The sequence below is a fragment of the Rutilus rutilus genome, assembly GCF_951802725.1.
Source record: "Rutilus rutilus genome assembly, chromosome: 1".
NCBI classification, from domain to species: Eukaryota; Metazoa; Chordata; class Actinopteri; order Cypriniformes; family Leuciscidae; genus Rutilus; species Rutilus rutilus.
Genome location: NC_140209.1, coordinates 32,257,781 through 32,283,999, shown reverse-complemented (window position 1 = coordinate 32,283,999; position 26,219 = coordinate 32,257,781). Strand labels below are relative to the sequence as shown.

Here is a 26,219-nt window from a genome sequence, read left to right as displayed (position 1 = left end):
GAAATAGAGAAGATTCTGAGAACAGATTAGCATCTAAGGAACATAACGCAACCCCAAACTGGTGCACCATGCAGCTTTTTAAAATTGTATTATTGAAAAAAAAAAAAAAAAAGACCTCTCAGTGTCAGCAAGGGGCTGGACTGCACTCACAAAACTCTAACAGGCACTTCAGGCTTCTTCAACATTTAGAGTCAGCACGAAAGACACAAGACCTCGTCTGGGAAGAAATATTGAGAGTCTAGCCCTGCATAGAAACAGAAGATAGTTGGTGAGGAGCCCGAAGAAAGACGACCTTTGAAGAGTCTCAAGAATTTTCTTGCATGGAATTGATCAGGATCAAATCATAAGCTGTTTTCGTTTATTTTTTTATTTGTAGGGGAAAGTGGGGTGAGTTGTGCCAGTTTTTACTCAAAGTGACTTTAAAGTGAGGCCATGGCAGTAATGCCTTCAACTTAAGGATGTACATATATTTCAGGATGTGGTGCATCCCTGAGAACAATAACTTTGGATCTGAAATAAATTGTTTCAGAAATATAGCTCTTGGGAAAAAAGTGGTCTCATGGCACAACTTGCCCCTGGTGCGGGGGAAGTTGTGCCTTTGGGGGAATACATTGGGGGTAAATTGTGCCAGTGATTTCTGAAGTAAAACAGAACATTTTAATGTTATGAACCGTAATGTTATATGAAAGCAAGATAAATTCAATACAAAATGACTCATTTAAGGTTTATTTAGATATTGTCACCCTGGAATACCATAGCATGCGTTTTTCCTACTATGGTCAATTGCATAGGGATTTTGTATTGAACATAACTCTGGATCACAGTGTCAGAGACAAGGGGGCGGGCTCATTTTACTCAGACGACCAATCAGTCTCTCAGGATCATTGTGAAGCTATCAAGCTACGCCCTAGCAACCATTTAGAGCACCATAACAACACAATATATGATATTTGTGAATCAGTTCAGGCAAAAAGGCTTTGGCAATAGATGCCTGTTGACATAGCGCTGTCTGTCAATTATGTAACATAAGAATAAAGTGACAAAGGCTAATTTATAAACATCCTATTGTGACATAGGCCACTTAAAAAAGGAAAATAAAACTTCTCATTAATAACATAGTGCAAACTCAAAACTGAAATCAGTGTTAGCTAAATTAAACAAATAGCAGGCAGGCCTAAGTCAAACAATGATGAGGCATGCCCATCTCCTCACTTCTCAAGATTATCCCCTGTGAGTATGCAGGTCTAGGTGGTCTGGATCTGGCACAACTTAACCCAGGCCCTTTGGCACAAATCACCCCAGACCCACAAGTTTGAAAAACTAGCATGATCCAGCAGTTAAGAGCTAACATCATGCTAACTGTATAGACTCATTGTGTAGCCTACTAAAGCACTAAAACATGTGTGAAATGTTTTCAAACTTGTCTATAATTGTTCAGACACAATCAAAAAACCATAATCATAGAAATTTTACTTTGAAAGGGAAAAAACTGTTTTTTTTGCACTAAAATGTGCTTAACTCTCATGCCATGTGTCTCTCTTCTTTGGAGGATGAGTAAAAGTGATTGCTTTTCAAAATGATGTGGTCACATGACCAATTTCTTCTATGGTTTTCCAGAAACAAGGGGTGGAACTACTTACAAATCACCCCACTCTCCCCTAAGTCTCTTTCACTCTTTGACCATGAGGAACATGTATCTGCTGAGTCTGGGTGAGTCACACTTTTTCTTTTTAGGATTGAAGTTTCCACAGATCAATGTAGAGACAGATGTTTGTATGGAGCCACTGTGTGGTTTTGCTAACTTTTTTGCTAAAAACAGGGACTGATATGTTTGCAAACACTGCCATGAACCTTCAAAGACACTGAAATAGTAAAATCACAATATACTTTTTCGTGAGTTCAATATGGGATGTTGTGGGACAATGATACATGAAACTGGGTGTTGTTTATCTCAAAGTTAAAGGGTGAGTTCAGCCAAATATGACAAATCTGTCATTATTCACTCACCTTCACTCTTAGACAAAAAGGTTCAACTGGGTTCAATATAGAACCATAGGGTTCTTGACTAAATTTTAAAGAACCCTTTATGCAAAAAAAAAAAAAAAAAAAAAAAAATATTTGGAGAAATGTCTTAATTGTTTGCATAATACTTTCATGTTTAACAGTTTAAAGCTTATGGAAGTAAAATAATGCCAAATATTTTTTAAACAAAAAAGCCTGTTGAATTGCACTACTTGAAAAAAAAAAAAAAAAAAAAAAAAATAGGCATTGCATTAACCATTTTTGCATTTTAATGCATAGTATTTTTAGGGCTTGCATTTTTATGGGCTGAAATTCAACATAGTTGAATATTTAAGCTGTGAATATTTAAATTATATATAACACATTTTCATTATTAAAAATTCAATAATCCATATTCACCTTTCATATTTCACTTCCAAAATATTCAAATTGTTTAAAAATACAACCTATAATATTCAACAGGCATTTTTCGGTCCATTTTATTTCGCTTTGCAAATTTGCTTCCACAAATTCAGTGGTTCAAATTCGACAGTAAAATCAACATTGACATCCAGGAACTGCAGGAAAAGCAGTAGATTGCCGAGCATAATCTCCATCTGTTGTTAGTCTATCTCACCAGCAGGGGGTGCAGGCGCGTGTTGTTGACGAAGACCAGCAACAGTTAGAGCAAGCCATTCATTCATAAAATGAAAATGATTATCTGTGTCAGTATATATACGGAAAAGATGAAGTTTATGTTTCATTCAATAACTTCATTGTTACTTTTCCTGTGAAGCCTACATGCTATCAGCTTTCTCTACCATGAACGGGATTAGGCTATAAGCGGTTTCCCTCAATACCTCATACTCAAGGATGCCCCTTGCGTCGGGACAAAACGCTTAACGTAGCTTAATGGACTAATACAGTGATATGAAAGTCCAAACTCGCACCTTATTGGGGATGTAGGCTACTAGGCTACAGGCAAGCAGATGGACTCAGAATATGAACTTGAGCGATTCGTGATATACTGGCATAAAATCAACATGATCAATACTAACACTTTCTCTTCTCTTCTATTATTCTATTCTCTCTCTCTCTCTCTCTCTCTCTCTCTCTCTCTCTCTCTATATATATATATATATATATATAGGCTATATATATTCAGTGGCGGCTGCTGGTCTTTCAAAGAGGGGAAGCTCATTTTCGGCCTACATCATAAAAATTGTCCATTTATTTACACGTAAATTCTGCCCTACGTTCCTTTTCAAGAAAATGCTCTGTGACCCTGTCGTACTGTACCAACTAGGCGTCTTTTCCATTGACTTGACCAGTGTCCTCTCAATGGCCAGCAGTTAGGTATAACTGTATAAATGTAATAATATAATAAAGGTATAAATAATAATATAATACAGTATAATAATACTACTACTAATAATATATTTTTTATTATTTTAATTTTTTTTTTATTATTACTAATAATAATATAAAAATATATAATAAGTAATAATAGAATAAAGATATAGGCTAAATGTATAATTGTGTGAAATGTATTATGAAAATTGGCTAGCAATTTCGACAAGCAAATACCAAGAAATAGGTTGCAGCAGTTTGTCTTTGAAAAATCCGCGATGGCACTGAGCTCGAATAACTTCGTCATCAGCGACTTTTTATTGTATGAAATCGCTGTCAATCAAAAGGAGATGCAGCCTTTCGACAGACCCTCCAATCATCACGCAGAAGCCCGGAGTCCAGGCCAGCCCACTCCTCATTCACCCCCAGAGACAAAAAATTATATCCTGAGAAAAGTGGATTTTTATTGGTATAGCGCAGGGGGGCAGGGATTTGTATTATTTTGAAGGTACCCCCGGGCGCCGCCATTGGCTAGCGGAACCCCACCTGCAGTTAGCATCCCATTGACTCCCATTCATTTTGGCGTCACTTTGACAGCGAATAACTTCACATCTGAGGCGTTTAAAGACTCCATTTGTCCATTATTTATTTCTAAAGAAACACGAAAATGTATAAAAGGCTCCATTACCTTGTAGCTTACGTTATGGCCCTGTAGAAGCAGTTTTTGTAAAAGTAGGCTAACGATTGCGTCATAACCACGCGACTCTCTGTCGCACAGTAGGAAATTACCGTATGGACAGGAGGAGAAGCTCGCGGGCAATCGGGAGGACGTCGAGGCAAAATGACAAAGATATTAATCAGAACACCTACAAAAAGTTTCTCCTGCTCCAAGATCATGGACAGCTCATACTCACGCTCTCCATCTCTGCAAGTTTCGGAAGGGAATGATTCAGATTGATCTTGGCACAGCTACTAGAAGACAGGCGGTTTGCTCACGTCACATCTACGTCGTCGAGCTCAGTTTGAGTCTGCGCAGTACGCTGGACCCCCAGGAAGTAAAAGTTTCTAATTGGCTTCACTTTGTCTCCGTTGAATCCAATGGGGTCGCTGTGTCCATTTCTTTTACTGTCTATGGTATAGCGCCATAGACCTCCATTCATTCTGCACTCGTCCTGTGAGCGCCCTCATATGGAATCAGAGAGGAACTGCAACCAGTTCAGAATCCGGAAGTGTACTGAGAGTGAAACTTCTCGCCATATTAGACATTCTCTAGTATTTTCTGTCAAATTTGAACAACTGAATTTATGGAAGCGAATTTGCTAAGCGAAATAAAATGGACCGAAAATTGCCTGTTGAATATTATAGGTTGTATTTTTAAACAGCTTGAAAGTGAAATATGAAAGGTAAATATGGATTATTTAATTTTTAATAATGAAAATGTGTTTGAAATGTTTTTAATTGAAATATTCACAGCTTAAATATTCAACCATGTTGAATTTCAGCCCATAAAAATGCAAGCCCTAAAAATACAATGCATTAAAATGCAAGCATGGTTAATGCAATGCCTATTTTTTCAAGTATAGTGCAATTCAACAGGCTTTTTTGTTTCAAAAACATTTGGTATTATTTTACTTCCATAAAAGTTTGTTTACGAGCTGATTAATTCATAAAATATAATAAAAAATAATAATAATTTAAACACAATCAATAAAAACTGAACCCAGTAAATTACCCCATGATGTAACCCCTAAAAAGTTCTACATTTGAAGCGTCTGACAGAATCCTTTAAGGTTCTATATAAACCTTTTCTTCTCTGAGAGATCTCATTTTAACCTGTTTGACTTTTTTTTCTGTTAGACATAATATATATATGTATTACATTAAACTTTCTGTTAGGCTGAAAAGAAGAACAAATTCATAAAACAATTGTTTGTCTGGTGCTTACACATGAGCAAGAACACACCCTAGGTTAAGGTGGAGTCACCACTGTGGGTTGTAAAATGTCTTGCATTTTTTTTAAGAGTCTTCTGGGTGACCCTGCGGTCTGAGTGCTGGTTGTTTAAGTTAAATCTGTTAGTTACAGTTAGTTACAGAGCACTCATAAATCCTAATGCAACTGTCATGAACAATGAGTGGGAATTTTTTCCAACTTTGTCTTCTCAGACTGTTTTTCCTAGTGAATAACAATTTAGTCATTATGGGTGATAAATAAAGGGCAATTTTGGCATCATGTCTTATCTATGAGATTAGATAGGCAAGAACATGGCTTAGTTTGAAATGCATGATACTTTAATGCTCAATGGCACCAATGTTAACAAACACGGTTCATTTACAGTGATGTCCAATATTCTGAGGCCACTACTGAAAATGCTTCTATTTTCTATTAAATACAAACGTTTTCATTACTTGAATGGATATTAGCACAAATATCAGAATGTTTATCTCAGTATTTTGTTTTATTTATTTGCAGGTTAATATAAAAATATACGTATATCTTAGATTTTCAATGTGGTCTCAGACCTTTGGACCTCTGTGCATCAAGCTACACACCAAAGACACTAAACATGAAGTAACAGACACTTTTTATTTGTGTTTATAGGTCTTCTATTGGCACTGACAGAGAACATCATGAGAACATCAACACTTGAATGTTTGAAAGGATTTCAAAAGAAAAGGGGAAAGTGTGTAGGTATGGATAAAAAGACTAACATGATAAACAACTCTTTTCCAAGAGCTTTAAGCAATATCAGGGCTCAGCAGGATTTTACTTGGATTGTACTTGTACATTTATACTGGCCCCACAAAAAAAAGAAAAGAAAAAAAAGAAAAAAGATTATCAAGTTTTGTTGATATAGTTTTATATTATTAAAAAAAGCTGTAATTAAAAAAAATAGCTACAAATTATGTTGCAGATAGGACACTTTTATGTACTGAATCTGCACTCTTTAATAAACTGTAACCAAAAATAAAGAAAAAGTGCTGTGATTATTCATACATTTTCTGTCATTACTACAGAAATAAATGAGTGTGAGTCTATGCCAAACCTTTGTGGAGAAGATGCAAAGTGCATCAATACACATGGAAATTACTACTGTCATTGTGAAGGAGGGTTCTCACCAACTCACAATTTCACACAAACGGATGGAATTAAATGCCAAGGTAAAGAGAGCTTGATATGATGCATCTCATATGACCTCTGTGCAGCAGAAACAACATCTGAATCTCTGTTCTTCTCATTTCAGACATCAATGAATGTAAGGATGGAAGTGCTGATTGTGGTCCTAATGCAGAATGTGTCAATTCTGTTGGAGTTTATTCATGCACATGTGAACCTGGCTACATTTCCAGCAATGGGGAAGAGAGATTTTTTGCAGGACAAGGAGTTCAGTGTATAGGTAAGAAACTATTAGAGCTATAGACATTGTCTGGCCATCTATTGTGCAACATTGCTTTTGGTCTAATGTGAGAGTTTTCAGGTAACATGTTTTTGTTTATTGTCTGTCCCTAAATTACAGACAGAAATGAATGTGACTATCCCAGTTTTTGTGGAATAAATGCAACATGTCATAACACCCACGGTGCATTTTACTGCACCTGTGCTGACGGCTTCAGACTGAAGTCAGGAGGAACTAACTTCACTAATCCAGATGAGCCCTGCATCAGTAGGTCCTTTAAAACTGTAAAGTCCGAGTTTTCAGCTAACATGTTTTTGTTTATTGTCTGTCCCTAAAATACAGACAGAACATTGAAAATTGAAATTTCAGATTATTTTTGAAAAATGTTAGATCTTCAAAATCCTGTTTCTAATGAATGGTGGTTATCATGTAGTTGCAAAGTTACTTTTAGTTAGTAGAATGTCTAAAGTGGGCTATTGAAATAGTATTAAACAAACCTCTTAAGTTAAGAAAACTAGAAGAACTGACTACAAAAGTTTATTAGGCACATTCATTTGCATAATCAAATCTGGGTCTTTTTTACACAATAAAAACATATGATGTTTGACATTAGAATTCATGTACATCACACTTGATGTAGAGGAAACAGAAGTGTAAGGTTTAAGATATATATAAAAAATCTAACAGACACACATGCATGACAGTGTATGCAGGCAAATAACAAATAAATTATAAAAAAGTTTGCAATTTCTGCAACCCAGTTACCAACATTTCAGTCTAAATGAATCTGAGAACAAATGTTTGTTTGTAGTTATTGATGAACTTTTTATATTCTCTATGAATATTTACATTAAAGACAAAAAGACTAACATATGATATACATTTCTTAGAAACTCTTTTTTTGATGACTCTTTTTCAAGAGTTTTAATCAATATCAGGGCTCAACAGGATTTGACTTGGATTGTATGTGTACATTTATACTTTCCCCACAAAAAAAAATATAATTAAGTTTTGTTGATATATAGTTGTATATATATATATATATTTTTATTGCAAATTGCAAAACAACATCTGAATCTCTGTTCTTCTCATTTCAGACATCAATGAATGTGAGGATGGAAGTGTTGTTTGTGGTCCTAATGCAGAATGTGTCAATTCTGAAGGAGGTTATTCATGCACATGTGAAGCTGGCTACATTTCCAGCAATGGGAAAGAGAGATTTATTGCAGGTCAAGGAGTTCAGTGTATTGGTAAGAAACTATTAGAGGCCAAACATTTTTTTGGCCATCTATTGTTTAACATTGCTTTTGGTCTGTGAGAAAACTGTCTAGTCCACATTTTGACACATTGACGTTTTAGTTTATTTTTGAAAAATGTAAAATCTCCAAAACGCTGTTTTGAATATTACTCTAATGACTGGTAGTTGACATGTAGTTGCAAAGTTACGTTACTAGAATGTCTAAAGTAGACTATTAAAATAGAGTTACCCAAACCTCTTAAGTTAAGAAAACCAGAAGGACTGACTACAAAAGTTTATCAAGCACATCATTTGCATAATCAAATCTGAGGCTCTTTTACACAATTGAAACATGGTGTTTGACATTAGAATGAATGTGCATCACACTATATGTAGAGGAAACAAAGTGCAAGGTTTAAGATACAAATCTAACAGACACACATGCATATGCAGGCAATAACAAATAAATTATAAAAAGTTTGCAATTTAAAAAGTTAGCAATTTCTGCAACCCAGTTAACAACATTTCAGTCTAAATACAGTTTTAAACTGTAAACCTTTAAACCTTTGTGTGTTTTTTTTTTTTTTTTTTTTTTTTTTGCAATCGGAGAACAAATGTTGGTTTATACTTATTGATGAACATATTTACATTAATGAAAAAAAAAAAGTTTTGTGATCAGTGTGATCATATCATTTTGTGAGATTTTTTTAAATGTATAAAAGTAATTTCTTGGTGTCCATTTTTAGGCCTCATCCAAAACAGAGTGTTTCAAAGAGAGATTAAAAAACAGGATATTAAATAGTCCATTAGTTCTAAATTATGATGTTTTTGATGTAAAAATCTTGATAACATTATACGTGGACTTCAGAGTAGTGCCGTAGTGCAAAGTTTCATGAGTGAGCTTTACTGCAGAGAACTGTAAAGTGTAATTCAAGAAATGTAAATGTAGACAGCAAAGAACAAGAAGATACAATTTTAATCAAATTTATTTATAGAATTTGCCTTTATGTGCTTTTAGAAGTGATGTCTTCTACTCATGTGTGAAGGTTTTAAATCTCTTAATTTCAATGATTATCTAGAATACAAATTGGAGTTTTTTTAAATAAAAAATATTTTTTAAATAATAAGGCTATTCAGAAATCATGAAGGACTGTTACATTGAAGAATGCAGAAATTAGATCTCAGACCGTAGGAATTATAGTAGGTAATTATGTTATGTGAAGTTTTATCCAGTGCTTTCTGTAGCATTTCCCATATGTGTTATTTGTAGCTCACAACGATCACACTGTTCCCATAACAGCTCAGCAACAGATGCTGATTGTAAAATGATAACTCATTTCTAATCGTATTAGACATTCATACAAGTGGGCATAATATTCTAACTTTCATTTTATTCTAGCTAAATTCACGGATACACTATGGTTCTGGTATATGAATAATAAACAGTTCACATGTGATATACTGTAAATCACCCACAGTGTCAGTGATCTGGTAAAAGATGAGATGAGTTCAGGGTTGCCACGTACGGGGTTTTCCCGCAGAATTGGGCAACTTTTAAACTGTTACCACAAGACTGAAATGCTTGGAATGACTGAAATGCTTGTATATGTTGCTTGAAATATGTTATATTCTACCAATGGAACTCTTCTTAATATTAAGTCTAGTGATCACTGCAATATGGTGGTTTTCATTTTGCAGGACAGTGACTGTACAATACGCATTTTAGGTTTAGGAATGGCATATTTTGAATTTTTATATTTGGGATGTGGTGATTTGGCTACTTTTGGGCTATTTTTGATTGGCTATGCTAGTTTTGTTACGCAGACCTGGCAACCCTGGAAAAGTTATGCAATACTTGTGGTGTCGCTTCTGTTAACCAATTTTCACTACTTTCTGCTTTTATTTTTACTTCCATACATTTGTAATTAAAGCCAGTCCCATTATTACATGAAAGAATCAGTTAATGTAGATTAAGTCTTAAGGTTCTAACAGTCTGTGTCCTCAACCATCTATCATTATTCAGTCAGTATGGAACTCTGTCAACTTCCTCTTGTTTTCTGCATGTCAGTGGATTTTACATTACATTATATTTATGCATATGACATACACCTTTATCCAACATAAAACTTCACTAAGGCACTGGATTTAAAAACTGCTTCCAGAATAAATGGACTGATGTCATTTAGATGCAATGCAACAAAAATGTTTATTTTTCTCATGTTGAATTTTTTTCAACATGAGAAAAATTCAGTTTCAGTTCTTTGTAGTTTTTCATGTTGCTTAGTCTCCCCAGGTGTATCTTGTTTCCTAATTTTTATTTCTGATATAAACATTTAGATTAAATATGCCATTCAAATTATGGAGTTAAACACTTAAACATAAAATCATTACTGAGAAGTTACAACTTTTTTTATATTCAAATTCAATCAACAGAAATGTTCGTTGTGGATGCAATGTTTTTGAACACTTTTCCTGTGGCGTGCTGTGTTTTAATGTTTTAACCAGAGATAATTGCTTATCATGATAATACCAGATTGTCTGAGAAAATAGTTTAGTTTGAAGATGGACAAACCTGCAACAAAAACATTTAGGAAGGTGTCGATGCCTCCTGTTGAGGATACCTTCGCGAACTATCTCGCGCGGGGGGAGGCATCGACACTAAGAGCTCCAACTCTGCCATCCAAACCTCTTCAGACCACATCTCGTCTGAATGGCAGGGCGTACGCGGCGGCAGGTCAGGCTGGTACTGCACTGCACAGTGCACACAATGGCTGTGTTGCAGGCGTACCAGGCTGACTTGCTGAAGGACCTGGACCAGGGTCAGGGCTTATCCCCTGATGCGGTAGCTGAACTGCGCCGCACCACAGACCTGGCTCTCCGGGCCACCAAGCAGACAGCAACGGCCAGGACCGGAGTGGGGCCACTTTTCAGCCCCGGAGTTTCAGGCCCAAGACCGGCCCACTTTTTCCATGGTGGAATTCCAAATTAGCACTTTTTCCAAATTGGATAAATGAAGCAACAGTTCAGCTCTTACTATTGTGTAGTTTGTATAAAAGGTATAACTCCAATTTAAAATGAAAATTCTGTCATCATACACTCACCCTCATGTTGTTTCAAACCTGTATGAATTTCTTTCTTCTGCTGAACAGAAAGGAAGATATTTAGAAGAATATCAGTAACCAGACAGTTTCTGGTCTCATTGACTTCCATAGTAGGAAAAATATATATAGGGTAGAGTGGGGGAAAACGCCCCCCTGGGGTAAAACGCCCCCCACCTGTTTTTCCCAAAATAACCACTAAAAGTAGTCAAGATACATTTTTACTGTTGCTATGCACTACGTTGATAACGGGGATATACAAATCTCTATGGAGAAGCTGACACCAGTGACACATTTGAAGAGAAGAGGATTACATGGTAAATGCTATAATTTTCAGATATTAGTAAATAAGTGTTTAAGAGAATATTGTTCTGCAGGATATCGCAGTGATGTATGATAGATGAATAGTGAAGTCTGTAGTTTGAGATCATATATTATTTATAAGGAATTTTTTTTTTTTTAAAAACTCATAGCTTGTGGGGTAAAACGCCCCCTACGCTGAGGGGTAAAACGCCCCCCCTGGGGGCATAGTTTCTCTATCATAATTACTATAATAAAATATTTCTGTCTATCAAATCCTTTGTTTTACACTTAATGCAGTATAACTAGGTGGTAAAATCAAAATATTTGAACAAAACATGAAAAAATTACCTCAAGTGAGCATTAACTAGCTAGCTTGCTAGCACAGTTAGCTCACTGATGGAAGGTAGTTAATTTTGCCTATTTTGAACATTACTGAAATAAATATTAATATATATACATGTTGATACATTACTTGCCTTTTACCTTTAGAGATTAAAAACTATTGTCTGTTAATTTTGCTGTTGATCTATGAAGCAAACTGGTTGGTAAGAAAGGGGGCATTTTACCCCACCTTGGGGGGCGTTTTACCCCACCGCTGGGGCAAAACGCCCCCTTTGTACAAAAATATTTTCAGTGAAAATACTAATTAATTATGAAGGCTGAGCAATTTTAATATTTGGTGAATAACTCCTGCCATAGTCACTCAAAACCGGGATGGCAATTCTAGTCACATTTATGTTTTGTTTCACTGTAATGTCACATTTTCCTTAAGGGGGGCGTTTTCCCCCACTCTACCCTACTATGGAAGTCAATGAGACCAGAAACTGGTTACTGATATTCTTCTAAATATCTTCCTTTCTATTCAGCAGAAGAAAGAAATTCATACAGGTTTGAAACAACATGAGGGTGAGTGTATGATGACAGAATTTTCATTTTAAAGTGGAGTATCCCTTTAATACCATGGTTCAACAAATAATGTAAAGGTTAAATAATAATTCACTTAGACTTTAGAAGCAATTGCGACTTTATTTCACACAATTCTAACTTTATATCATGCAATTCTGACTTTATAACACGCAATTCTGACTTTATTTCACGCAATTCTGACTTTATATCTCACAATTCTGAGAAATAAAGTCATGTAAAGAGATGTAAACTCGCAATGTGAGATAAAAAGTCGCAATTATCTTTTAAAATGTTTTATTTTGTGGCGGAAACAAGCTTCCATACCTCCTGGCCTCTTCCTCCCATCCATCCTCCCTGACGTGTACCGTTACGGTAGGGCCGGCCCAGCTATCGGTAGGCGCCGGCGGTGCCGCGGTAGCCTACTCCTGAGAAAACGTTTTGGAAAAGACAGGCTATGGACCCAACCAACTCTATAGGAGGGGAGGGGAGAACTCCCTCACATGGTACAACCCATTCAGAGGCTGTGCGCTGCGGCTGCAGTGTCAGAATGCGGAACGTGTGTAGCCTAATGTAACTAACGTGACAAATGTAAAAAAATAAATAAATAAATAAAATTCCTCGACCGGCCCAAAAGTGAAGCGGCCCACCGGGAATTCTCCCGATTCTCCCGATTACCCACCCCGGGCCTGGCAACGGCCATCGGGCGTTCTATGGCTGCTATGGTGGTCACGGAGAGGCACATGTGGGTAATAAAAATAATTTCTCCTTAATGCCCTGGTCTCGCCCTCCGAACTTTTCGGTACCTCTGTCGAGGCAGTGGTCGGAAAGTTTAGAGAGGCGAGGGTGCGGTCAGCGGCGTATAAATCCTATATTCCGTGCCGGTCCAGGTCCGCACCCAGACACCCCGGGGGTCCTGGCCCGTCTCGCTTTGAGGAGTGTAGACAGAGCCAGCGGGACTCAGTCGCCGCTCGTGCCCCTCTTCCTGGTAGGAGCAGGACCGTGAGACGGTGCGAGTCCAGGAGGAAAAGGCAGGGGGTAAGGAGAGAAGACTTCCAGGCTAACCGGGATGGTAATCGCCCTGGAAGAGGCAGATAATTGCCATTCTCCCTTTACACGCCCTGCCTTCCCTCTTTCCCCTTTTAAAGTAACATCAGGCCCATGTGCCGGACCTATGATGATAATCTATAAATCTGACGGTCTGCATTAGGCTTGGTATATATTTTTTGGAAACAGGCTGTTCCAAGAAACGTTTAATAAATATATGTTGATATATTCCTGGAATTGTTTGGCCTCCATTCTTCTTTGGAACGGATCTGTTCTGCTATACAGGTAGTTTCTATGAAATCATGTGTGGCCTCCGCTATATGGCAGGCCCTGTTTACCTTAAACATTTAACTAACTTAAGGTTTGTATGTAATGCACCGTTGGCCTGTGCATAGCATGTGTCAGACTTCCTCTCCTGTGAGAGTCATATTGCTGAGGTTTCCATGTGTGTAGCTTTTTGCAGTTAGAGCAGTGTTCGAATTGAGTCAAAGGTCTTGGGGGGTCCCCCCACCCCACCCCCACCACCCCCCCCCCCCCAAAAAAAAACTAAAAACTAATAATATACATATTTGTATTTATTTATTTCAAATAATAATATAATTTACTTTACTTGTGAATTTCATTTACTTTGTGTGTATCATAACATGTTTTTGCAGCTGAGCATTTACTATATGTAAAATTAAATAAAAATCTATGAAATAACAAGATGTAATAACAAACAAAAACGATGGTAAGCACAGCATTACTTTAAAAGAGAGTGCCAGCATTGCTTCATTCACTGTTGTTTAGAACAACCCACAGTGGCCTGATTTTCTCAGCAGATTTGTCTCGTCTCCCTGTTTTACTGGCAGTTGACAGACAATGTTTCTCCCTAAGCCAAGACTGAATATACGGGTAAGCATCAAACATCTTGAGAGGGGGGCCATTAATGTCAATGAAAAGAACTGCAGAGAGGCTCCTGACTCGAAGGCGATTCCTTGCATCTGTGGCAGTGGCATTGAGGACAGAGAAGCCTCTTTCGCATTCAGAAGAACTTGCCAGGTATGTTTTGCTAGCAGTCAACAACTTTTTGAGGACCTTCCCATTCTGATCATTGTTGAGCTTCCAATTTCTGAAGTCCTCAACTGCCTCCCTACTTGGTACTTCAAGCATCTTTGCCAGGTCGTGGATCTCTTTCTCCCCAAAGAGAATAAGAGACTCTCTGGATTTTGGCCAGCTGAGGGGATCCAGTGGTGTTATAATCTTTGTAAGCTTTGTGTCAGGCATTCGTGAAGAGAGACTGTCGATGATGGCTTGGAGGAATTGCAATCTATTTACATTTTCCTTGCTTGAACGCAAGGGCACTCGTTTGAATTATCCTACTTTAAGAGCTTCCTCTGCTTTCTCCATTGACTTCCCTGGGGTGATCTTGAAAGCCTTCAACACCTCAATTGTCGTCTTTATTTCTCGTGTGGCGTCCATAAGAGAAGTGCTTCTGTTCTGAAAAATTAAAAAAGACAACTCTAAACAAGATAAACTTTGAAGTTGGCTTGAAAAAGTTTGAAGTATTTAGACAGACAGACAGACGATAGATAGATAGATAGATAGATAGATAGATAGATAGATAGATAGATAGATAGATAGATAGATAGATAGATAGATAGACAGACAGACAGACAGACAGATAGATAGATAGACAGATAGACAGACAGACAGACAGACATAGATAGAGATAGAGAGATAGACAGACATAGATAGAGATAGATAGATAGATAGATAGATAGATAGACAGACAGACAGACAGACATAGATAGAGAGATAGACAGACAGACATAGATAGATAGATAGATAGATAGATAGATAGATAGATAGATAGATAGATAGATAGATAGATAGATAGATAGATAGATAGATAGATAGATAGATAGATTTTTGACATATTTCTCAATGTAATTGTCTTGTTCACACTAAATTTGAAGAAAAACACCTACCTGAAGTTTTAGGGATAGACTCTGAAGTTCACGTAGCACATCTTTAATGGTTGCCAGGTCATTAACAAAGCCAGTGCATGTGAGGCGATTCAGAAGGCCACTGAATTTTTTTCTTTCTACATCAGAGCGAGATCCATCTTCAGCTCCTTTTTTCATTTGTGCAACCAGAGCAGGGAAGTCTCTCCAAACAGCTTGTAAAGTCACAAAACTACTTGCTACCCAGCGGATGGTAAAAATTTGACCAATCTTAAGTAGGCAGATGTTAACTTGAGAAGCTGCCTCTGAAAGTTGTCTGGCATTCTTTGGGGATTGATGGTACAGTGTATACAGCTTTGAAATAAATATCTCAAAGTGATTGCAACCTGTGACTGACTTTAGTGCATCACTTACTGATAACTCAAGCCTGTGAGCAAGACAGTGGATACTCTCCAGCAAAGGGTAGTCTTTTTTCAGCCTTGTGATAAGACCACTCTGTCTTCCAGTCATCACAGATGCCCCATCTGTTGTTATGCAAATCAGATGAGACTTGAGGTATGCATCATCCAGGTCAGCTTCCAGGAGACTCTTTTTGAGAGCTTTGTAAATGGCATCAGCAGTTGTTCCTTCCTCCAGCTCAATCAAATCCAAAAAAATGTTTTCTGTCTCACCTTCCCCTGTCACATCTCCTCTGAGGTATAGGATGAGGTAGCTTCTCCCAAATGCAGTGCTTTCATCTACTGTAAGACAGATCCAAGAACCAGCACTTTTAATTGTTGAGACAATTTTTTTTCTCATTTTATTGGCAATGTGTGTTATTATATTAATGCAAGAGTGATCAGATTTGTGACAAGAGCCGGTTTTTACTCCATTCATTTCTTGTAACTCAACCAATCCATTCATTTTTGAGAAGGCTAACTTCTCCTTTGCAACAAAATATGCTGTTCTAAATGAGTGCACTGTCTCCAACAGAACTTTAGCATTCAAAGTTTCTGTCAAGGTGGGCAACACCTCTTTCTCTTTCTGCTGTTGAATGTCTGTTGATGCCTTATGAGTTAAGCTGTCTCTGTGTTTGTAGATTTTCTTTCTCATGGCCCTGACATCTTTTGCTGTGACCTCTCCAGAAGCCCACTCCTCTGCCACCTGTACTCCCTTTTGGACTCCAAAAAGGCGCTTGGCATATTTGCAGAATGTGCATCCTATGTTATTTCCATTTATGTATAGCCAAGGGGAGTACTGCTGTGTCCATGCCTCAAGCTGTTGCTTGCTGAAGTGTATAACCCTGTCTTTACTAGTAAGCAGGGACAAAGCTGTGCTCATGGACTGGGCTGGATGTGCACAGTTTGTTGTGGATGTGCTGCTGACTAATGTTGTCCTGGAATGGAGCTGGTCTGTCTGGTCTGCTCTGATTGGGGCTGGTCTGTCTGTATTGGGGTTTGTCCTGGATTGGGGGTCTGTTTGTTTTTCTTGTAGCCTGGGCGATACATGTAAGTGCTGTGTTTGAGTATCCTGGTTATGCGTTTTACTGATGAGGCTCCTCTTAGGCTGTATGCTACAAGAAATAAATATTACATACCAATCTGATGTTTCAAAGTGTTTTCCTTACATATTTTTTTCTGATTATTTATCTTAAGTCTGGGACACACCAAGTCAATTTTAAAGAGCATAAATTAAAATAAAAATCCAGAAGAATCTTGAAATTAAAATAATAATAATAATAATAATAATAAACAGGCTTACCCTTCAAAAAAGTCAGTGATGGCTCTTCTCTTCTTTCCCTTGTCCATATCTGAGAAAATAATGTAAGATGTGTGATGTGAGTTGTAATATTATATTTGTCGTAATGTTGTTACTGTGAATATATTTAAGAAAGCACTCCATGTTAATCATGCTACTTATTAAGGTTATTAATGGTGATAAACTTTGAACAGTGCACATGTAGGCATTTTATTTCATTAAAAAAACTAATTTATCTTGAATGTAGTTACATAACCCTTTAATATTTCCAAGTGGAAGTTGTCATAGTTGGGTAAACTTCTATAGTGGTGAATGAGAGTATATGTTTAAATATATGTTTTGTCACAATAGTGTTTCTACAAGAGGGAAAAAAATAGAAAGAATTTGATACGATTATGATGCTGATGACCATTAATCAATTTTGATCTCTTGATTCACTATCAGTTCACATGAAAAGGCCTACTGTACTTTTCTTGGGTTAAACTCAGTATTTTCTTGCATTAATTAATATTCACTTGTGTGTGCTTATACGAGTATCTTTTTAAAATGTATCATTTGAAAATCTAGTGTTTGATCATGTCTAAATATTTATTTAAATGCAAAACCTAAAAATAAGTAAGCAGTTATGACCTGCAATACTCTTTTGAGCAACTAGACTAGATACATGTAAACAATGGCATTGCAAATGGAAATTATTATTTTTCTGGCAACAAAATGACTTTAATTTGCCTCTTTGCATTTAATTTAAAACCCTTTTCTCCATTTAACCTTAAATACTACACTAATAGTATTAGGCTATACATAATAATGGAAAATAGGATACAATTCATAACAAAAATGGTTGATCTGCATGTTTGTCTTCGGCGTAATAATCAATGCATGTGTGTCTCACGCACAATTCGTGAGAGTTAGCAACCCTGCTTTGTCATCGTTGACAAAAAAAGCCTTCACCTGATGAACGTTTTCATCAGTAATAATGTCCTTAATTAAATTAATACTTTTTTTGAGCAGTTAAGGTTACTAGATTTAAAATTATTTGTTTAATTCAGAATGGGTGCAATGCTAGCTCCAAACAAGATTCTATTTTTCTCAGAATTACGTTAGATGGCTAATTACAACTAACAAGCAGATAGTGAGCTAGCATCATAAGATAAAAAAACAACTATTGACAGACCAAGATTATAATAAAAGTGACTCTCCGATTCTAAGATAAACACTTATTCAGTAGCAATAAATTAGGTGTACCAAACAATCATAAAACAAAGAAATATTATCTTACCGTCATTGTGAGGTAAAATAATGACGAAGGATCACTCTGCCAGCCAATCACACAGCGACGTCGCGCCCGCAGTCTGTAAATTCCTTCAGAAAACAGCGTGTGGTGCACTTGAGCGTATTTTCAGATGCACATCTAATTTGAAGTAGCTTTTTATGGGAGCGGCACTTTTTACAGTCTATGTAGCGGCAGCGCAATACTTTGGTAAAAAATAGATAGATAGGGCTATGTCAAATATTGTTTCTATTTTAGTTTTAATGAAAAACCAGGGGACCCCCCAAGGTCATTTTTTTGGGCCTTATGGGGGGTCCCTTGATGCTTATGGGGGGTCCCGGACCCCCCCAGCCCCCCCTCAATTCGAACACTGAGTTAGAGTTGCTATCTCTGTAATATTTAAGAACTCTCATAATTGTTTCTGCCAGGCCCTGTGTTTCAGTTATGGAGCTGCCATGCTATTTGTATTTATCATCAAGTGCTAGCTATGATATATATATATATATATATATATATATATATATATATATATATATATATAGATATAGGAGTATAGCATTACAGGTGGAGATTGAAAAGTGGCCCCTCTCTCTGTGAGGTTGTGCTTTAGGCCCTTTGCTCCATGAGCCTTGGTGAAGATAAGCTAGCTTTCTTAGATATATGTGTCAGGCCTCCTCTCCATTGAGAGTCTTCCTGCTGAGGCCACCATATACACAGTTAGGCTGTCTATGGTTAGGTATATGTGTCAGGCTTCCCCTCCATTGAGAGTCATCCTGTTGAGGCCTCCATATACACTTTGTCTGTAGCATGTTGTAGTTCTCCTCTCCTTTGAGAGTCATCCTGCTGAGGCCCCATGCAAATAGCTTTGCAGGTGGAGCTGAAAAGTGGCCCCTCCCCCTTTGGGGTGGTGCCTTAGGCCCTTCGCTCCCTGAGCTCTGGTAGTAGATAAGCTAGCTATCATAGGTATGTGTGTGTTAGGCTTCCTCTCCATTGAGAGTCATCCTGCTGATGCTTCTGTATACACAGTGCATGTTTCAGGCTTCCTCCCCTTTAAGGGTCATCCCTTTTGAGGCCTTCATGCAATTAGCTTAGACAAGATAGCTGTTTTTGGTTTATGTGCCAGGTCTCCTCTCCATTTAGAGTCATCCTGCTGAAGCCTCCATATATGCAGTGCATGCCTCAGGCTAAGGCCTTCATGCGAACAGTTTGGTAATAGGTAACTAGCTGTTTTAGGTATGTGTAGCGGGTAGGACGTAGGCAGTGGGAATTGCGCTTTGATTGAATCAGGTGGTGGCCATTTGGCGCTGCACCTTTAAATCCAGCAAGCTGGCAGTCTCTCTCATTAGTGTTTTGCTACGGACTTTTTGTTCCTTGGACTCTTGGTTGGTTGTTTGAGTTGATGTGAGTTCATGCTTAAATGTATTTTAGCCTCCTTGTGAAAACATGGTTGGCATGGATCTGATTTGATTCAAACTACTGCATTGTTTTGTAGCTTGACCTGATGTTTGCACGGTTATTCAGTGCCGTGGTTACATCCAGCTCCCAGTCTTCACGAGCCCTCACCGGCTATGAATTGTGTCAGCGTGTTTCAACGAAAATGTAAGTTCTCTGCTTTTACTCGTGAGCAGTGTTCAGCTTTTTTTCTTTAGGCACTGGCCGTAATGAACTCTCACTGACTTGTGTTCTGTCTATATTAGTCACTGGTTTAGAGTGTGACCACTACAAGTTTGCTGAGTGCTGTTTGTTGTGCTGAGAATGTAAGTTCACTGGCTTCCTTTCTCCCTCACGTGTGTACATCTTTGTCACGGAACGCTTGTTCATATGTATGTAGTCATGTTGACTCGCCATGTCTGTATTATACTGTAGTTTGGCCTGGGAATGTACGAGTAAAAACCAGACGGAATAAAGCGATCGCTACAGTATTACAACTAAACAAGCTCTTGGCTCGACGCTGCGGTCTGTGTTCATACAGGTTGGTAATGTAGGCTACTTTAGCACCTTGCCCTGTTCCGACTGCTTATATTCAATTGAAGACCTTTTACGGTTTAAGTAACTTTCAGCCCATTGATGCACAGGCAACAAATTAGGTATAGCTTTGATTTGACCTGTATAATTACTTGTATGATATTGTAACTGTTTTCTTTGCAGGAGGACCGTCATATGCCATCTTGGCCACTGTTTTTCCTGTGCCTTGCTTTTAGTATTCAGTTGCATGTGAGCGTGTGTGTGTGTGTGTGGGAGGGAGGCCCACTGTGTTGCCCATCAGTCTCTCCCTTGTGTGTGTTGCTGTATGTTTCATGTTTGTGTATGTAATGTTTGTATCTTAGGCCATTGGGTTGGTGCAATATCCTGGGGGGTAACAACTTTGTTGTGTGGTCACTGGTTTGCTGAGTGTAAATTATATATATATATAGTTTTGCTGAATTATTGAGTGCTATTTATTCAAACTCCTTGATTTTGTACTTTGTTGTCCCGGTCCCTGAATTTGTTGCCCAGAGGCCTAAGGTCTGTTTTTCATGTGTGTGTTTAACTTGAGAAAAAAAATAAATAAACTGTTTTTATTTTTATAATACTCCAGTCCCTCTCTATCCTTTTATTTCCCTTTATTGGGATAGCCTGCTTGTAAACATCTGAAGTTCAGATTGTTGGTTATCAACTTGTGATTGGTTTAAAAAGGCCCCCTAGGGGTCACATATGTGTGGCAGGCTTCCTCTCTATTTGAGAGTCTTCCTGTTGAAGCCTCCATATACATAGTTAAGTCTGTAGCAAGAGTCATCCTGCTGAGACCTTCATATATATATACAGTCATATGTGTTAGGCGTCCTCTTATTCAAGAGTCATCTTGTTGAGGCCTCCATGCCAACAGCTTTACAGATGGAGTCTTAGAAGTGGCCTAGCTATATGTGTTAGGCCTCCTCTCCTTCGAGAGTCATTCTGTTGAGGCCTCCATATACACAGTGTATGTTTTAGACCTCCTCTCTGTTGAGAGTCATTCTATTGAGGTCCTATGCGATCAGCTATGCAGGTGGAGCTGTGAGGTGGCCCCTCCCTCTATGGGGTGGTGCTTTAGGCCCTTCGCTCCCTGGGCTCTAGTGGTAGATAAGCTTGCCATCATAGGGATGTGTGTCAGGTTTCCTCTCCACTGAGAGTCATCCTGCTGAGACCTCCATGTATACAAGCATGTGTGTTAGGCTTTCTCTTATTCAGTTGAGGCCTCCATGCAAATAGCTTTGCAGGTAGAGTCCTAGAAGTGGCTCCTCTCTCTGAGGAGGTGCTTTAGGCCCTTCACTCCCTGAAGCTCCTTTTTATTGTTGAGCTAGCTCTCCTAGCTAAATGTGTTAGGCCTCCTTTCCTTCAGGATTTTTTTTTCTGTTGAGGCCTCCATATATACAGTTGGACTGCTTTTGGTTTAACTCTAGCATGTGTCAGGCCTCCTCTCCTCTGAGAGTCATCCTGTTGAGGCGCCCATGCAAGCAGCATTTGAGGTTGGAGTTTGAGATGTGGCCCCTCCCTCTCTGAGGAAGTGCTTCAGGCCCATTTGATTATGATTATTAGAAATGTGTCAGGCTTCCTGTCCTTTGAGAGTCATCCTGCTGAGGCCTCCATATATAGTTTGCTGAGTGTAAGAGCTGTATTCTAGCATGTGTCAGGCCTCCTCTCTTTTGAGAGTCACCCTGCTGAGGCTTCCATGCAAACAGCATTTCAGGCAGTAGTTCAGAATAAGGGCCCTCTCAATATCGGAGAGTTGTTTTTGCCGTTCTCTGTCTGAGCTCTGCATTTTTGAACCTTTCACAATTTCAGAATAAGTTCTGGAGACCATGTAAGTGTGCAGGCTTCCTCTACTCTCGGAGTCTTCCTGTTGAGGCCTCCGCTTCCCTTAGGTCTAAATAGGTTGTTGGCTTCAGCGTTAAGCGTGATAGCCTCCTTGGCATAGGGGTCGACTTTGGTCCCCCTGGAAGTAGCAGGCCAGAGACCTTTGGCTCGGGGCGGTACTCCCTTTAAGGAACCCTTCTCGGTAGATGTGGTATCCATGCCTTGAGCTGGAGCTCGGCGGTGGCCCTAGGGAGAAGTGCTATACTGTTAGCCTGACGTGTAAGTAGTAAGGGGCTTTAACCTTGGGTTAATGTGTTTTTGTGCTTGTTACATATAGTTGTTAAGCATCCCCTTAGCATGGCGGCGTGGGTATAGCGTCCCCCTAGCGTCATTCGACGCAGTGGGAGTTCCCTTTCGAAAGGGAACGACTCAGGTTACGTATGTAACCTATGTTCCCTGAGAACAGGGAACGAGCACTGCGTCTCTTTGCCATGCTTTTGGTCTGCTTACTCAGTCCCTTCAGACGAAGAGGATGACATGTTCTCTGAGCGCTCCCTTTATACTTCCCGGGTGCGTCAGAGCATGACGTCATGGCTGATGGGGGCCAATATGATTGGCGGGTTTTTACAGGTACTTCAGTCATTGGTCACGCTGAGGCGGTTCCCCTAGCGTCATTCGACGCAGTGCTCATTCCCTGTTCTCAGGGAACATAGGTTACATACGTAACATGAGACGTTTCCATTAAAAATATAAATCAATTAAAAATACAATTTGGCCAGTGGAAAAGATTGAGAAAAACTTTCCCTGAAATGTATTTAACACTATTTGATTTATGTATTCAAAAACAAGGCAAGGATAGACAACTACTTGATTTTTATTAATGTAATGTGTCTTGTACCGTTAATAAATGTTATCACGTGGATGAATAATCATATGCAAATGATATGCAGATGAGGATCTGCATAGTAAAACTAGGCGTTGTAAGCCCCATATATTCTGCGCATGTTCTGGCATACGAACGGTTTTATAAATCTGAAAAAAAAAATTGCATATGCCATTTTTGGCTTTCGGGCGCACGTACACTTTTAGTAAGGTTGAGATTTATAAATGAGACCCCTGGTCTTTTCACGATCGGATAGCTATTCGATCTGAGAAAACGCATGAAGTTATCAACAGTTTTGCAATTTAGGTTTAATTCATAAAGTGTAAGATAAAGTCATAAACTGTTTAATTGCATTCAGTGTTTGCACTTGATGTGAATGGGACACAGAGTTGTGTATATAGGCATTAAGAGTTTATTTTCATTCCTCTGTTTGTGATCAGAATGTTGGCATGAAGTTCCCTAAACAGTATTCTCTGCAATGGCAAAATCTAGCAAATAAATTAATAATCTGATTCTGCACTTAGTTAGCTTTGTTGTTTGTTTTGGCTTTCCCTCTCCTTAAGTTTATATTGCTCCTTATTTACTTGTTATAAATGTACTTTTTGCACTTTAAAGAGTGTTTTGAAGCCTTGGGAGTGAGAGTGCGGGACTACAGGGATCTTGTTGATCGGATCCCTGTTAATTCTTATATGGATGGTTTTGTTCTCTTTGAGTAGAGATCTTACTTAATTTGTAACATTCTGCACTAAGAATGAATAAAACAAAACCTGAAGACCACTGGTGTGTGCTTCTTTCCACACTGCATGATCGAGGTTTATTTTGCATCAAGGCACCATCAACTAGAAGTTTGTGTGCACGGTGCAATCTTTGTCATGGTAGAAACTCAATTTCAGTGGTTTTCTTTTTTCTCTGTTGGGACAAATCGCGGGTCGATCATGGATGTTTGTATGGTTGTGGATTGCATCATGTAAGAGAAATTACGAGCCGAGGACCTTACGGGCATCTCCTGAGCTACCAATAATTTTTAAACATGCTTAAAAATTTCAGGGAGTCAGTCTAAATTTGACCAGTGTATAGGCTCTCCCCTATTACCAAATCATATACAGACATCATTCAACCACTAGCAACCTGACACACAAATAGCCTACTCTAGTTGTTTTTGTTGAACAGAATGACCATGCTGTCCTCTGCTGTTCACCTTATCACTTGCACAGTTGTGTTTTTATTTATTTATTATTTTTCTATCTGAAGCAATAGCAGCAACATTGAAAACTCCAGTCTCTGTGTTTAAGCGCCAAAGCTCACACGATTGATGCCGGCTCGCCATGCATTAGTCTTGTATGGTGTTTTCGTGTACCAACTGCTTTTACACGGTTATCAGGTTAACTTAAACTCGCACTACAAAATGGCAGCACAAAAAGTTTCACATAAACAACATACAAACATAAAACTCAGAATCTATACAATTTTAACCAGCACTCATAAAATAACAACAAAACATGCCCTTGTTTCCTTTAAATTGGTCAAAAGGATATTTTTTAAAACTTTTAAAGAGTGTTTCTATCATTGTTATACTCTGCAGCTCACAACCAGGGTGCATAGAAAGAGAAGGCGGTTTTACCAAGCTCTATTGATTTCTTGTAGAATTTTTTTTATTTTATTTTTTATTTTTTACAGTTATGGTTTTTATAGAGTGTGATGCTACTCAATCCACAGTGCGAAACATGCAGGCGACCAGTGTAGTCAGAATCTCCAAACGATTCTATACAAGCCGTTTCTTTTTAATGAATTGAAATAATACAGCGCGACCGGTGTAGAGTAGCCTAATTCCCGAACAAATAACTGTAATGAGCTGGTTCGTGCTAAGTATTTGTCATTTTTTTTTTAATGGTTCATTTTATAAAATAAACAAACAATGCCTTTTTAAAATATTCTAGAGTTGATGCTTTGTTAAAAATCTTGCAGTGTCACCATGGGTGCTGTAAAATAAGATTAGGAGGACTCTAACAGCCCGGGTCAGACATGTGGCCCGTTCGGCGCTCCTCCATACCAACAGCAATTCACATGTGATTCTTTTAGACATTCTGTTGTTCTGGATTATATTGCATCATGACACCACCAATTTAGTAATTTCCTGCTGTATTTCCTCTTTCACCCCCAGTCTCTCAGTGTCAAATTGACTCATGTCTGATGTAGTATACATGTTTCTATTTTTCTGAGGAAAAACCTAATATAACTTTCCATATAGGCATATTTGCTAGAGTCTACTGACAGTGTCGCCACTGTGAAACAGACAGTGACCAGTGTAGACTGATTCTCTTGTTTTGTTCTCTCACCCAGTTCCTGTGTCTGAGTTCCAAGCTGAGTCATTCTGTACTGCACGCGGAGATCGTTCAAGAGTTTTCTTCAACCTGCCGTCCGGTCTGAGTTACCACGCTGTGTTTAATTCCTGTCTCTTCATCTCTCTCTCCTTTGGATTGCTGCATTGAGTCTGCCAGCCTTATATGACTGTTCTTTTCTGAGTATTTTTCGCTGTCCTGTCTGTCACAATAAACTGCTTTCTTGCAATTGGATCTACGACTCTCATTCTGACACTACTACAGTTATATTGTAGAAATACTACAGTAAAACCATAGTAACCATGACTGTAGTTACCATGGTTTTTGGAGGAAACTACACAATTATACAAAATTATTGGTGATAAAGTGGTTCTGTGCAATGGTTAAAAAATTCAGTTGCTAATTTACAAATGAAACAATAGCAATTTGTTCCACTGTAATAATGATTTATATACAAAAATAACATTGTACAAATAAACATGACTTAGAGCACATTTAAATACACAGCACCTACCTCCTCTAAAATGTCTATAACCTGTAAACACGTGTCCAACACAAGCATGTTTGCAATTTTTGAAATGTTTGCAAGCAGAAATAATTTACATTATATGATCAGCTGAGTGTATTCTCCTTTACTTATACTCTTGAAAGGTTAAACAAAACAAAAAGTACTAGTCTCATATACATCATTTCACGAAAGATAAAATGAGTTGGAATAAAGGACAAACGAGATGGAAAAAGTATTGGTCTGAGTAGAGACATCTGTAACCAACAAAGGGACAGAGCTCTAGACACTCAATTAAATCTTAAATGCATAAATAAAGAATTGAGAAATACCCTGACAGATAATCAAGAAAGAGTTTTTCTCACCCAAAGCTATTGTGTCAGTTCTTTTAA

General features: G+C 38.1%; 2 protein-coding genes across 3 annotated transcripts in view; both read left to right on the top strand.

Annotated features, from left to right (window-relative positions):
- Window positions 1–26,219, top strand: part of LOC311293084 (Fc receptor-like protein 5) — a 135,078-nt gene that overhangs the window by 17,686 nt on the left and 91,173 nt on the right. The window lies entirely within an intron of this gene.
- On the top strand, window positions 143–25,556 carry LOC311293190 (adhesion G protein-coupled receptor E1-like). Of its 2 annotated transcripts, none has more exons than XM_084413277.1 (7): window positions 143–268; window positions 1,618–1,710; window positions 5,951–6,040; window positions 6,367–6,510; window positions 6,594–6,746; window positions 7,844–7,996; window positions 25,324–25,556. In XM_084413277.1, the coding sequence occupies exons 2-7, from the start codon at window positions 1,683–1,685 to the stop codon at window positions 25,470–25,472; spliced, it is 717 nt and encodes a 238-aa protein (XP_084269403.1). In that variant the 5' UTR covers window positions 143–268; window positions 1,618–1,682; the 3' UTR covers window positions 25,473–25,556. The 2 variants fall into 2 exon arrangements, with proteins under 2 accessions (XP_084269403.1, XP_084269402.1); XM_084413276.1 differs by having other exon boundaries at window positions 153–387.

What these genes read in the sequence shown, in the direction of transcription:
- LOC311293190 (XM_084413277.1), top strand. Translation starts at nt 1,683, where the DNA reads ATGAGGAACATGTATCTGCTGAGTCTGG. An exon ending in ACAAGGAGTTCAGTGTATAG is followed by an intron (nt 6,747 to 7,843) that starts GTAAGAAACTAT and finishes TTCTCATTTCAG; the next exon opens with ACATCAATGAATGTGAGGAT. An exon ending in TCAAGGAGTTCAGTGTATTG is followed by an intron (nt 7,997 to 25,323) that starts GTAAGAAACTAT and finishes TCTCTCACCCAG; the next exon opens with TTCCTGTGTCTGAGTTCCAA.